Source organism: Ailuropoda melanoleuca, chromosome 1 (genome assembly GCF_002007445.2).
Source record: "Ailuropoda melanoleuca isolate Jingjing chromosome 1, ASM200744v2, whole genome shotgun sequence".
Lineage (NCBI taxonomy): Eukaryota > Metazoa > Chordata > Mammalia > Carnivora > Ursidae > Ailuropoda > Ailuropoda melanoleuca.
Genome location: NC_048218.1, coordinates 122,972,748 through 122,986,093, shown reverse-complemented (window position 1 = coordinate 122,986,093; position 13,346 = coordinate 122,972,748). Strand labels below are relative to the sequence as shown.

Sequence of the window (13,346 nt, the reverse complement as noted above, 5' to 3'; positions counted from 1 at the left end):
GGCTCAGGGCGTGATCCCGGCGTTATGGAATCGAGCCTCACATCAGGCTCCTCTGCTATGAGTCTGCCTCTTCCTCTCCCAATCCCCCTGCTTGTGTTCCCTCTCTTGCTGGCTGTCTCTATCTCTGTCGAATAAATAAATAAAATCTTTAAAAAAATGAGCTAATATTCAAGAGTATTTTTTATTGTTGAAGTTTTATTCTAAACGTCCTTCACCTTTTCCATCTTCACAGCGATCACATGATACGGATGCTTGTAGTTTTCGTTTCATAGATCAGGACAGTGAGGGACAGAGGAGTGACACCTGACTCAAGGAAAGCCCAGTGGGTAAACATCTTCCTTGAAGAAACTTAGAGAAAAAGGATAAAGATGAAGATAAAAATGTCCGTGAGCATCTCACCACGAGCAACAATTCGCTCCATTATGGTGTGTGGAGTTCTAGACTTCTTCTTTGCAGATACATGGACATGAGTATTATTTTGGGAACTACAGAGACATACATTGATGAGTCACAGGTGCACACAGGGTTTTGTTTTCTTCTTGTTTCAGTTCACTTCATATTCTGAGCGTGTCCCCACGTCACTGGAGCAGTTTTTCATGTCTGAGGCTATGAAGTGTTTATGTCTGTCGCTCAGGAGCTGCCTGAAACTGTGCAAATTTCTTAATCTCTTTCTGTCTCAAAGTCCTCATCTGAAAATAGATGTGATAACCAATCCTATCGCAGAAGTTACTGCACGTTAAATAACTGAGTATTTCAGTCTTATAACTGCTAGTCCAGGTTCTGGAATATAGTGAATTTTTGAAATGATTACATATCATTACTACTACTATGATTTCACAAATTTAATGTCCCCATACTGTCAACCATTATTATTTACACCAACTTTCATTGTGAAAAAGCTTTGGTGACCATTTTGAAGTAGGAACCTGGAAAATCAGTCACATATTATCAGTATTTTATTTTTCTGCATTGATTTTCCATATTCCTCTTTTCCTCCCTCCTTTCTTCAGTGAAGCTTTTTTGCTTGTCTTTTATGATTTCCATATGGTTTTCTCTAAATGTTTGCATGTATTAAAACTTTGAAGAGTTCTGCCTAAAACTTATGTGCGGCTCTGTCACATACCCTGTGGAGCTGATGTGAACTCTGATTTGCGTCCTGCCTGAGGAGAAAAGAGAGGAAGAAGCCAGGATGGCTGGGTTTTCCTCCTGAGGCAGCTGCCCCATTGTCCCTGCTTTCCAATAAATACCATTTCTGAAGTGATCCACACTGGGCTGTTGAGGGTTGGGGAGGTGGAGGACAGTAGACCAGAAGGCCAATGGCCTCCAACTAAAAGGACTGACTTTCTCTGCAGGAAGGTGCCTCCTGGGAATGTGAAGGAGGAGGAGAGGGAGAGGAGACATAGGGCCACTCTGGAGGGAGGTCCCCTGCTCTGCCATTACTGTTAGGCATCTCCTTCCAGATCCTGTGTGTGTGTGCATGTGTGTTTCTGTGCATATGTGTTCGTTTGTGTGTGTGCCTCTATGTGAGTGTGTGTGCCTGTGTGTCCATCTGTGTGTCTCTGTGTATGTGTTCTATGAAGAAGGGCTGGCACTTGTGTGAGTGTGTCTAATTGGGAGAGCCCACACTTTCTACATGACTTTACCTCAAGGAAGGCTGAGAAACAGTATCTGACATTTTTCTTTCCTATAGTGGGAATGAATTCATTCTTTCACTAAGATCCATGAGGTGGGGAATTCCCTGGTCATAGACGAGGGTTTCAGATGCTAGAAGCCAAGAAGGGAAATGAATGGTCACTTCAGTTATATTCTTGGAAAAATGTGTTTTGTCTTCGTGAATTATTTCAAACAGGAAGTAAACAAAGGCAGAATTTATCTATTATTCTTTATTTAAAACGCTGCCAGAAAATAGAGATGTTATTTTCTTTAGTTTTCATAACATTAAGAGCTCACAATATTGAAGGCATTTCTACATGGTATGTGTTGTGCTATGAACACATTGGTTCCATGATCTCATTTAATCCTCACAAAGCCTACTAAGTGGGTGCTTTTATTTTTGTTCCCATCTTTCAGATGAGAAAAGGAAGGCTTTTGACACACCAGGCATTTTATCAAAGGTCTGACACGAGTAAGTGGCAGAACAGTAATTTGCACCAGAGGATCTACACCTAGAACGCACACCTTTAATCAGATACTTTATTTCTTCCATATGTACCTTCAATATGTAATATATTATATACCACTATGTAATAAGAATATGTATCCATGTATTTGTACATATGCATGTATGTATACATAGGTATATGTGTATTTATTTATCCCAAAGTTCTAGAACACACGTTTAGGATTCACTACAGGAAATACTCTAATTGTGCTTCCTCAGTAATGCTTCCTGAGACTTATTGATTCACCCATCAATTCAGAAAAGTGTACGGAGGCTTCACTAGAGACAAGGCATATGCAGACCCTGGCTGGGTCAGACACCAGAGACAAAGGTCGTCCTTGGGAGCACTTGTATCCCAGCAGCACTTGCGTTCATCTTCCTTCATTTGGCGCCGCACCTGGCCCTCACAGCCAGTCCATGACCGCAGTCACCTGCCCTCCCTCCATTTCAAGCCCCTTGTTAATGCAGCCTGGCCACACATACTCCCTGGAAATCTCTCAGGAAAAGGAAACGATGTCCCGGACTCACTCAGGCTGTTCAACAACTGCAGACAGCAGCTCTCATCAGGAGGCAATCGGGTCCACGGGAAGTTGCGGCAGGAAGGCTGGCATCCTGCAGGCACAGCTGGTGGCTGTCTGCTGCTTTCCCCCTTGTTGTAGGACTGAGGTACCTGTCAGGGAGCGCAGGGAAGGGGCCTGACTGGCTTGGCCTCTCTAATACTTTGTACATTTGCACGTGGCTTCGTCTACTGTGTTCTGTGGACTGCATAGAAAGAATCCCAGTGGAGGAGACAGGATGTCTCAGTGCTGCCTGTTTATTGTTCTCCTCTTACTGCCTCTGAGCAGGTGTTATAAGAGACCAGATATGTATCAGATACCCAAAGCCTGATTCATTTTGTTGGCACCAGTACATGACTAAGGGGCAGGTGCAATGTTGAGTATGGTACATAAAGGTAATTACCCTTTTTTCTACTATGGATATGATATTTCTGGTTGTGCCATTTTAGCTAGTAACTGGAAAGAGAGACAGAGATATATACACAGACATGTAGATAGAGACAGAGACAGAGACAGAGACTGACAGAGACATAAACACAGGTATATCTAGTGCAGCTAGAAATATCGCAAATGTGCCTCAAAGAAGACTTTTCTCAATTAATTGTCCCAGTTATTTCATGCTAAGGAGTAGAGACAGATGTGAAATTTGAAAGAAGTACTGATGATAATCCGGAGTGGTCCTCCAGGCTGGGTGCTACGTATCTTGGATTTCTCATCTCATCATCTCACACCAGTCGCTGGAGTAGGAGCACCTCTGCTCCCCAGAAGACAGCTCTGGAGATGCCCCAGCTGACCTCCTCCTCTGACTCCACAGTCGGGGGCCCCCGGGGTCTATGCAAACACCGGCTTTTGTTGTTGTTGCTGTTTTACTGCATTTCTCATGACTGTCAATTTCTCTCAAGGCTTTGAATTATAAAATTTGGTTCCTAGATTCAAACAATAGTATTTCCATTGGTTCTTGGACCATACTTTTTGTAGATTAGTTTATCTTTTTTTTAGAGTCAGAAAGCTTCATAGATTCGTTTTTTTAAAACCCTGTATCTTGTTTACATAACTATGTACTTACTACTTTCTGAACAGGGTCTCTGTAGCACAGAAATCTCCTTTTTAACTAAATAAAAAAGGTCACAGCCTTTGCAGAATAATTAGAAAAAGTCACTTTTTCTCCAGGCTGACCCAGCCCTGCTCAGGGTGTAGAGGAGGGTGGGCACAGGTTGGATTTTGGTCCCCATCGTGTCCCCTCACATAGGCACACATGAGCAGGGCACGCTGGTCACAACAAACAGAGGCTGTGACTCCGGGTGTGTTTCAGGGGAAGGAAGTGTCATTATCGTTGAGAACCTATACACGTCATCTCTTCCTCCTGATTTTGGAGCGAGGTGATAACCCTACCAATTGAAATTAGTTTCCTCTGGTTTGGAACAGCCTCTTTCAGGTTAGGACAATCTCTTCTGGCACATTCCTCATCCTTTCCGTTTCTCTGTCTGTCTCCTGCTCAATCTCATGAGGACATCACTACACATGGGAGGAGAGTGAGTTCTCATAGTGGTCCTCCCACCCTCTTCCAGCCCTTTGCCCCGCCGGTCGGTAGGATTGGCCTCGTTGTCAGAACTGCCTTGTGCACTAACCAGCCCTGAACCCACCACTGACTCTCACCACGCCCTGGGACGTAAAGGTTCCTCCCTGCGGTTTCTGCTCTTGGCTAAGCATCAATTCTTTCTTCCCTGAAACAGGTGTATTTGCAGGATTTTTAGGATGATCACGTGATTTCCTCGGCAGACTCAACGTCTAGCACATTATCTGGCGGCTAAATGCATATGAATTCCATTTTGTTCATTGCCAGCACCTTGAGGTTGAGCTTTTCACAATTACTGAAAATCTCTGAGCACCTTACTTCTCCCTGAGATACTCAGACCATTTCAAGATACAGTCTCTAAATAGGAATGCGAGTTAATGGGAAATTATGTCAACCAGACATTTAGGGCAGGCTTAGTGATATCTGCGGGGGTACCTTGAGAGCCGTCCGACTCCCTTTACTCTTTCCTCTGATACTGAGGCATTACATAGCAAGAAGTATTAAAGTGCTTAATACACTACCTACCCGATACAGAAAGAGTTCTCAGTAAAAAATAGCTATTATTAAAATCTTATCAGAACATTATATTTATTAAATTTCATAAAGAACTTAATTCTTTTTCTTTGACTGAGCATAGGAAAGCAAAGTAACTGTTGATGTGTGGATTACAGATACTAATTCTACCACTTTCAGAATATAACTACAGATTTTTGGTAAGTATTGTGTAACTTCAATTTAGAAGTTAAAAATCAGAGGCGACAGAACTCACCGTAGGTAGGAACGATCAGTTTGTGAGTGAAACATTTAAATGTTGCCTCATAGGTGGAAGAAACGTAGATGAAGGACAGAAGAGATGGATCAATTAGAACAAATGTGAGAGGCTGGATTTTAGTTGACATTACGAAAGTGGCAGGCAATTCTCTACTTTCTTTTTGTAAGAGTTCAGACTGGCTCACTACTGTACACTTGATTATTGAATTAAAGAACATCAAGAACACGGAATTGAATTCATCGTAATGCTGGTTCAGAAACCCCTATACTCATTTCTCTACACAGATATAGAGATCTCTTTATTTATTTTATTCTACTGAGGTGGTGATGACTTACCTAGGAACTCAACAAATACCTCAGAATCCCTGCTGTAACCAAAGAACAAAAGCATTAGAAATAATCCACATTCTCCTCTCTACTATGTTCACCAACTAGAAAAGCACAGATGTTACTGATACTCTCTCAACACTTGTCCAGTTTCCCGTTTTCTTACTGAAGGAACAGAGCGCATCCTGTTCTGTAAGAGATGGGGCTTTGGTGGCTTTGTGGAAAGAGAAATGAAGGGAACTAGATAACATCTCCCAGTTCTGCAGCTTGTTTTATTTATTTTGGGGCAAATATAACCCACTGTGACTGTGTACTTGATGTTTATTCTCTCGCTCCTCCGGATGGACAGTCTACCTCTCGTTACCGTGCCCTGGGCATGACGGGGTGGGCACTCGGGGACAGCACACATGGTTTCCCTAGTCTCTGGTTGCTGTTCGGGAGCAGCTAATGGAAGCATCAGCAGAGACTGGGAAGTGGAAGAGAGTGAGCTTCGGGTTCCCTCCCTGAAGGGGGCCTGCATCCTCACAGGGGCCAAATACAGGTGCAAGTGGGAGAGGCCATTCCCTTTTATATCAATAAACCCACTGGAGGAATGTGCTTCTTTTTTCTCAGGGCCCTGGATCCACAGGCTTGGAAATCTAGTGCCCAAGAAGAAATGCTTTTGTCAGGTGACATGGTGATGGTTCTCTGAGCTTCAATTTCCATTGGCCAACTTTCCATTGGAAATCAGAGCAAAGAGTCCCATTACTGTAATCTACAAGGGTTAAGTTCCTGGGGCGCAGAGCAATGGGGAGAAAAGTGGAGCACTGATCTTGAGAAGGAAACAGAAGATTTCACAGAATCCACCCTGTGTGCCCCTCAGCATCCATGCATGTTCTTTGCCTGGGGGAGAAATCCATGCCCCCACAGCAGGGGACACACAGATTCCTTCTTCTCAGTGTCCGGATAAACATGTGAGGCTGATTTTCTAGCAACCTTCCATGAACAGTAGCAGATCATATTTTCAGGCAATAAAAGTGCCAAACAACTATGTTGAACAAAACTATGGTTGTCTGCAATTCTGCTTGAGACCATCTCATTCCCTCATCTGCATGTGGACAAGAGATGTAAAGAAACCAAGGAAATTAAGTACAGTGTTAATAGGAAGACTCAGTATTGGTGTCACTGTCTATAGCACCTGGTACCTGTCCTACGCAGGGGGAAAGACACACTCAGGCCACGAAGCTACTCTGAGCTCTCCAAGCAGGAACCTTGTCTCTAGCTTGGCAGACAGAGTCAGTAGGAACCAGGAGGGAAACCAAGATTTTGTTTTGTAAATGAAGCAAAGGTTGTTGGAGAAGAGGGGAGAAATTGTGGTCAAGACAGGCTATTATACACATTTCTTTTTTTTTTTGTGAGAGAGGGAACACAAGCAGGGGGAGTGGGAGAGGAAGAAGCAGGCTCATAGCAGAGGAGCCTGATGTGGGGCTCGATCCCATAACATCAGGATCACGCTCTGAGCTGAAGGCAGACGCTTAACCGCTGTGCCACCCAGGCGCCCCTATACACATTTCTAACCATCAGATGACACATGGTGTGTCTAAGTGCTCAATAATATGTAAGAATTTTAATATCAAGTAACATGTGAATTCTTTGTAACAATAAATTTTCAAATGAAGATCAAAAGCCATACAGGTTTTCCATGAGACAATAAGGGTATAAAAGTAACACAGTAAAAAATCTCCTGATCCCAATGTCTAGACGTGACCTCTTCAAGTTGTGCCCTTTCCTCTACTGAAGACTGTGTCCCTGACGCATTCTGGGGTGGAACACTAAGAACATCCAACACAAACCAGTCTGCATAGATTTCCAGGTGTGCCCAGAAATTTTCAGAATTGTGATTTTTAGAAGATGACTCTGAGGGATCAGACATGACTTTTCCACAGTACTCGCGCATGTGATCATTAGGAATGGATAATAGAACTATGGAAACTATGATTTTTTGAGATGTTCTTAGACTTTATTCACCATTAAATTCATAATATACTGTTGGTCAAATTATTCAAACTCATAAAAGTGTCTCTCTCAACTCAGGAATGAAATAAATGAGTTGAGCCCAAATCATCAGGGTATTTCAACCATCCATCTATGCAAAATCCCCCACCCATGAGGTATTGGGAGCCCCTCTCTCAAAATGTCAATCTCACTTCAACAGACATTAATGGAGTCACCACTGTACTGGGTCCTGTACATTTAACACGATGCTTTCAGTGTTGTTAGAATCTGCCATGTAAACAACCATTTAATTAGCCATCATTTAAGTAGGACAGGAGGGTTGGTTGTTCTCTGGGTAGCTTGGCTTTACTGTGTGTGGCCGCAGCGTCCTTGGTGAAGCTCACCTAGCCAAAAGGACAAGGGCGGGGGTAGGAAATGACTGCAAATGTCACTTGTTGTTCCCTCCACATAGGGGTTGTTTGCTCCATGCGCAAGGCCACTGTCCTCTCAGCCTGTAACTCAAGGGCACTAGGGACCCATGTCGAAAACAGATTTCCATTGACTTGGGGAGACTTCTCATGACAGGGGCTTCCGATTTAGCTAACTTCTCTGTAACTAAATTGTCACAGTCAGGTCTCAGCGTCACTCCTGTGTGGAGTCAGGCACTGAGAGGAAAGGGTTCAGGGTATTACGAAATGGGAGAGACACATGAAGGAACATCCCCAAACAGAGCAAAGGTAAGTTACCGACCCTCCTCCCCCACCCCTTCCTGCACCTGCTGGAGGTCTTAGCCTTGGGCCAGCCTTCAGTGGGGGGTAGGGGTGTTGGGTTTTTCACAAGCAGGTGTGTGTTAAGTATAAATCTCCTGCGGCAGAAACAGAAGCTCAGGGAGACAGATGAGGACTTACTGAACCTGAGCGACCAATTTACCACAGATGATTTGCTTTCCTTTCAATAATCGTGTTTACCAACGCTATTAAGTGTACATCAAATGTGAAGCTTCGAATGAAAATACAATTAATTCAGCTTAGACCTCCTCGGAGAGCTTTTTCTTCTTCCCAACATAGGACAGCCGATGTTTTCCTGTTTGGGGCTGGAGGATCACTAAGCTAGCTTTTCTTTTCTTTTTCTCAAGAAGTTGACAAACTTTATAAGGATTTAGGAAACATAGTGATAACTTATTTGTACAATTTTGCTTTAACAGAAATCAGTCCCATAATTGTGGCAGTTAAACCACCCCCTTTTGCAGAGGAGAGAACAGAGGTCCAGGGAATCTGGCCCCCAAATCCCATATGGGGTAGCATTCCAAGAGAAGTGGAAGGCTGAGGGCCCCGGGCTCATTCAGGGTTGATGTTCAACCTGCCTGAGGATCATGTCCCCCCACAGGAGTCGAGCACCAAACTGCCAGTGCGTGAGGGTGCTGAGAATTTAGCCCTACTGTTTTCTGTGCTTTTGATGCCTGACTCTCCACTGTCAAGTAACTAACAGTGGGCGGGGCAGCAACTTAGAAACTGGAATCAGGAATTGACTTCCCATCTCAGTTTTCAATCATTTTATGGTAAATCTGTCCCCAGAATGATTCGCACAATACTTTGTTTCCACATTCTTCATTGGCGATGGCCAGAACCTTCAATCGCTGGAATGTCACAGCTCTGCTCTGTAGAAACAAATATAAGTCACAATTTGAGACACACTTTCTAACTGTGGCTTTTAGAAAAAAAAGTTTAAGAAACAAAATTCTAGGGTTATTTTTATTTCCTGTAAGATATCCAAAATAGTGTTTCAACAGTAATCAATAAGAAATTAGTAAGACGGTTCATCTTCTATATAGTCTCCAGAATGTGACTTGTATGTTACACAAGCAGGCCATCTCAGCTTGGACTAGTGGACTAGCTACATTTCACATGCTCAGGACACACGTGTGGCTAGTGGCTCGTGGCTCCTGCCGTGAGCAACACAGATTCTGCTCCAGATGCTTCAGAAATCCACTCTGGACGATCTTCAGAGAAGTCTCCAGACAGGACAGCTCCCTGGGTCTCCAGGGTTCTGTGCAGTGGACCTGCAGAGGGGCATTAGCGAGAGTCCGGGGTGCTGAGGGCTGACCCCAGGGCAACCCCAGGAACCCAGAGCCAGTGGAAGGTGCCAGGCATGGAGTGACCTGGGAGACAGAGACATTTTTGCTCAGGGACCTGATCAGAGTGCTGGGCTGTGTTCTTCCCAGGCAGCGCAGTAGTACACGCCCTCGTCGCTCTTCCTCAGTTTCAGCACCGACAGACTACAGCTGTAGCCATCGCTGCCCTTCTCAGCATTGACTTTGTCCGCATTCATAGGAAAATCCCTCTCCACTTTGGAACTGGACATCTCTAGGTAGAGGAGCCTCCTGGGGGCCATCCCCTCCTGGTGGCGGTACCAGTGGATGTAGCTGACCGAGCTGTCAACTTTGCAAGTCAATGTGGCTGAGGGTTTCAAAGGCAAGCGCACCATCACCAAAGCAGGCTGCTCCAGCTTGAGCCCTACTCCGCCACCTGCCAGGAGGAGAGGGGGACAGTGGTGAGACAGTGATGGCCAGGAGCCTCAGGGTGTCCCCTGCACCCTGCACCAGAGAGCAAATCAGGACTTACCGGGAAACAGGAGAGAGCACAGGAGGGCAAGGGGACCCAGCATGGTTCTGCTTCCCACCTGCTGGAAAGAAACGCAGCTTGACCTCCTGACTGCACCTGCTGGGAGGAGACCGCCTGGGTGGGTGGCAGAGGGCAGACTAGGACCTCAGCCTCTGCTTCACTGAGGAACCTGCAGGAATGGTGAGAGAGAGGCAGGAGGGAGGGAGGGAGGGAGGGGCCAGAGAGCTGGGACAGGTCTGACCACAAGGGGGGAGGGAACATCAATGATTAGGGGGCTGAGAAATGATGAGGAATGTTAGTGCATGGAGAGCACCAGCGATAACAGCAGTCCTTGACTGGACATCAGTAGCCTGAGCGCTGCACGAATTGCTTTCTGCTCATTGTTTGATCAAATTCTGAAAATCACCCTGTGGGGAGATTTAGAATTTAGAAATGGGGAAAGCCTGGTTTTTGTTTTAAGCAACCCTTCCAAGGCAGCATGCCTAAGGGGAATAGGTGATGGGGATGTGAGCCAGGTCTGCCTGGACACAAATCTCAAGCCTCAAAGGGCCACTCGGTACTGACTGAGCACTGGGTGTGCAGGCTGCTCGGGACGCAGGGGCAGCACAGAGCAGAGATCCTGCTGGAAAGGCAGCAGCCCCCTGAGCTGGCATTGCAGCATTTCTCCCGGCGGTCTCCTCGGAAGATGGCAACGCCCTAACGTGCATGATAGCTGTGTCGTGTTGGACAAGCTAGTTCTCCTTGTCCTCACATGTCAGAGTGAGCTCATTAGGTTGCATGCGGAGTAAATAGGGAGTGTGAGCAAAGCGTGTGTCCTGTCCCGGATGCACAGAACAAGCTCAGGAAATGCTGGGCATTGGCGTTTCATCTTAAAACTGGACTGGTTGCATAGATGACTCCTGGGGTCCTCATAGTGCAGATTACAGGGAATATTACAGTTATAGAAAATTAGGTGTGTGTGTGTGAGTGTGTGTATATGTGTGTGTGAGTATGTTGTAAGTGTGTGTGTATGTGTGTGTGCATGTGTGCACACGTGAATGCAACCACAGCAAATTCATTTAATAGAGAATTTCTGTTGTTCCTGAGGCAAAAAGGCAGCCTCACATAGGGTTTTCAAGTTTAATGGAAAAAGAGCGCAAAGTGCTACGCAATATTTGTACATAAACTACAAAATTATCAGTTGTTTACCTGAAATCCAGGAAAATGCGAATCAAATCTACGATGAGATATCACCTCACACCCATTTGATTGGCTATTATCAGAAAGTACAAATAACAAGCATCATCACAGAAGCTGGGCGGTGAGGAAGAGCAGGGACTCGGGGTGACCGTCATTTGCTCAGGGATCCCATGTGCCAGGGACAGGAGGCTGCCCCAGGAGCAGCTCTGAGAGCAGAATCTCCCAGGCAAGCTCGATGTCTTGCAGGCCCGGAAATCCTTGCTGGGACAGAAGACTCATGGTTTCAAAATTAAGAAAATATAAAATTGTCATCACACCAAAGCAGAAAGAGTATTCTTGAGACAAAAAGGTAATAAGAGAAATCAACTTCAGAACCCTCAGCCAAAGCTTCTCATCTGCCTGCTTTTCCCACAGGCCCTGCGGCTGCCAGGTGCTCGCGGTCTGAAGGGAATGGTGGGTTCAGACCCACTGCACGTGCCTGCCAGCCTCCCAGACCTGCTGGGCTCGGGAATGCTCCAGTCACGGGGCCCAGCCTGGGAGCCCAGCTCTCCACGCAGCCAACGATGTCATCTGATCAATGGTGCGCTGAGGGGAGACGTCCTTCTCAGTCCGGAGCTCCAAAATGGGACACTTCGGAGAGGCTGAATGATACCTCCTAACTCTGGGAGGACTTACTGCTTCGACAAGGACAGAATGACGGCTCCAGTCCAAGCCCTGCCACTTGGAGGATGTGTGTCCTTGGGAAAGTCACTGAAAATGGGAATAATAATGCTCGCTGTGCAGACACCGTCCATCATGGGCCTGGGGTTGGGCCAGGCTAGTTGCTTTGTAAATAAATACTATCAGTCAGTCTTATATCCAATGTGATTTTACAACCACTTGTTCCTTAAAATAACATGTCAACATAGTTATAACAACCACATAGGACAGAGCAGCTAACTGGAATCTTCAAATATTTCATCTGTGCAGTGACATAAGTAATAGAGCCTTGATTTAAACACAAGGCCAACAAATGCAAAACCTGTCTCACCATCCATTCTATAGATGGAGAATTCAACATATATATACACAGAGATGGAGAGGGTTATGTTTAAGCTCTAGAGAGTAAGGGGTCATGAGGAGATTTCAGCGAGTTCACAGAACTCAAGAATCTCTCACATGCCAGGGAGCAAGGAGCAGAAGCTGTTCTTGGAGAGCAGTCATTCAGGTAACAGTGCTGGACCTCAGAACACAATAGAGATTCTTCTAGCACTGGTGAATTAATTGTTGCTTGCCTTTAGAGACACTAATTTTGTTAAGGTCGTAACAGAAATCATTGATCCATTAAATAATGTCAAATACACTTTATTGGACGTCATACATGGTACCAGTTGATTCCTTCCCTGCAAACATAAAGGTGTTATTTATCCCATTCTGCAGATGAGACAGAGGCTTAGGGAGGTTGAGTAGCCCCTCTAAGAAGAGCACAGCAAGAACTTGAAGTCCGCCGGGTTAACGAAGCATGTGCCTTACATAACCTAATTGGTGCTTTTGATTCAGAGATTAATTTCTGTTCTCTCTGAGCTGTTGCTCTGAATGCACATTGTGATCTTGTTCCACTTCCGATTTTTCAGTAATAAGCTTCCTGCATAAAAACTGTGGTATTTTGCTTGTTACTTACACTGACTACTAGCCCCCCCTGCTGGCCATTGCAGGTATGTCATACACCTGATAGTCCTCTATTGTTCTGCAGGTAGGTGAAGTCTATTACAGCAAAGACTCAGCTTAGTGGTGGAAGAGCCCAGAAATACAAGGCAGGAAATCTGTTTTTCCAACTGTGTACTCAGTGTGCGTGTTAGTTTTGGGTAAGGGGATCGTCCTTGCAAGACCCCCATTTCCCCAGCTTCAAATGAGAGAACTGACTGATATGCTTGGTGTGCTATGTACCTGTGAAAACTACAGAGATTTGCTTGTGAATATACTTATTTATGTTTATATAAATGGCACACCATTTCCGTCAATCAGTGTCTGTCCATCTGTCTGTCCCTCAGTTCACTGCTCCTCAGTGCTGCTCCTGGTGTCACTGGCTGCAGCCACTGCATGAATTCATCCACCGACAGTGACAGACACTGGTCCGGCTCCCAGACTGGCTGTCACCAGCAAGGCTGTCGCCCACAGCTCAGGGCTCTGCACGCGGGCAA

At 45.4% G+C, this 13,346-nt stretch overlaps 1 gene segment (V, D, J or C); it reads right to left on the bottom strand.

The window, feature by feature from the left end:
• LOC105234752 overlaps window positions 1-10,176 on the bottom strand; it is a 37,623-nt gene extending 27,447 nt beyond the window's left edge. The window contains 2 exon segments of the C gene segment in view: window positions 9,583-9,891; window positions 9,988-10,176. Coding sequence covers window positions 9,583-9,891; window positions 9,988-10,030 — 352 coding nt within the window.
• Window positions 10,177-13,346: the final 3,170 nt, after the last annotated feature.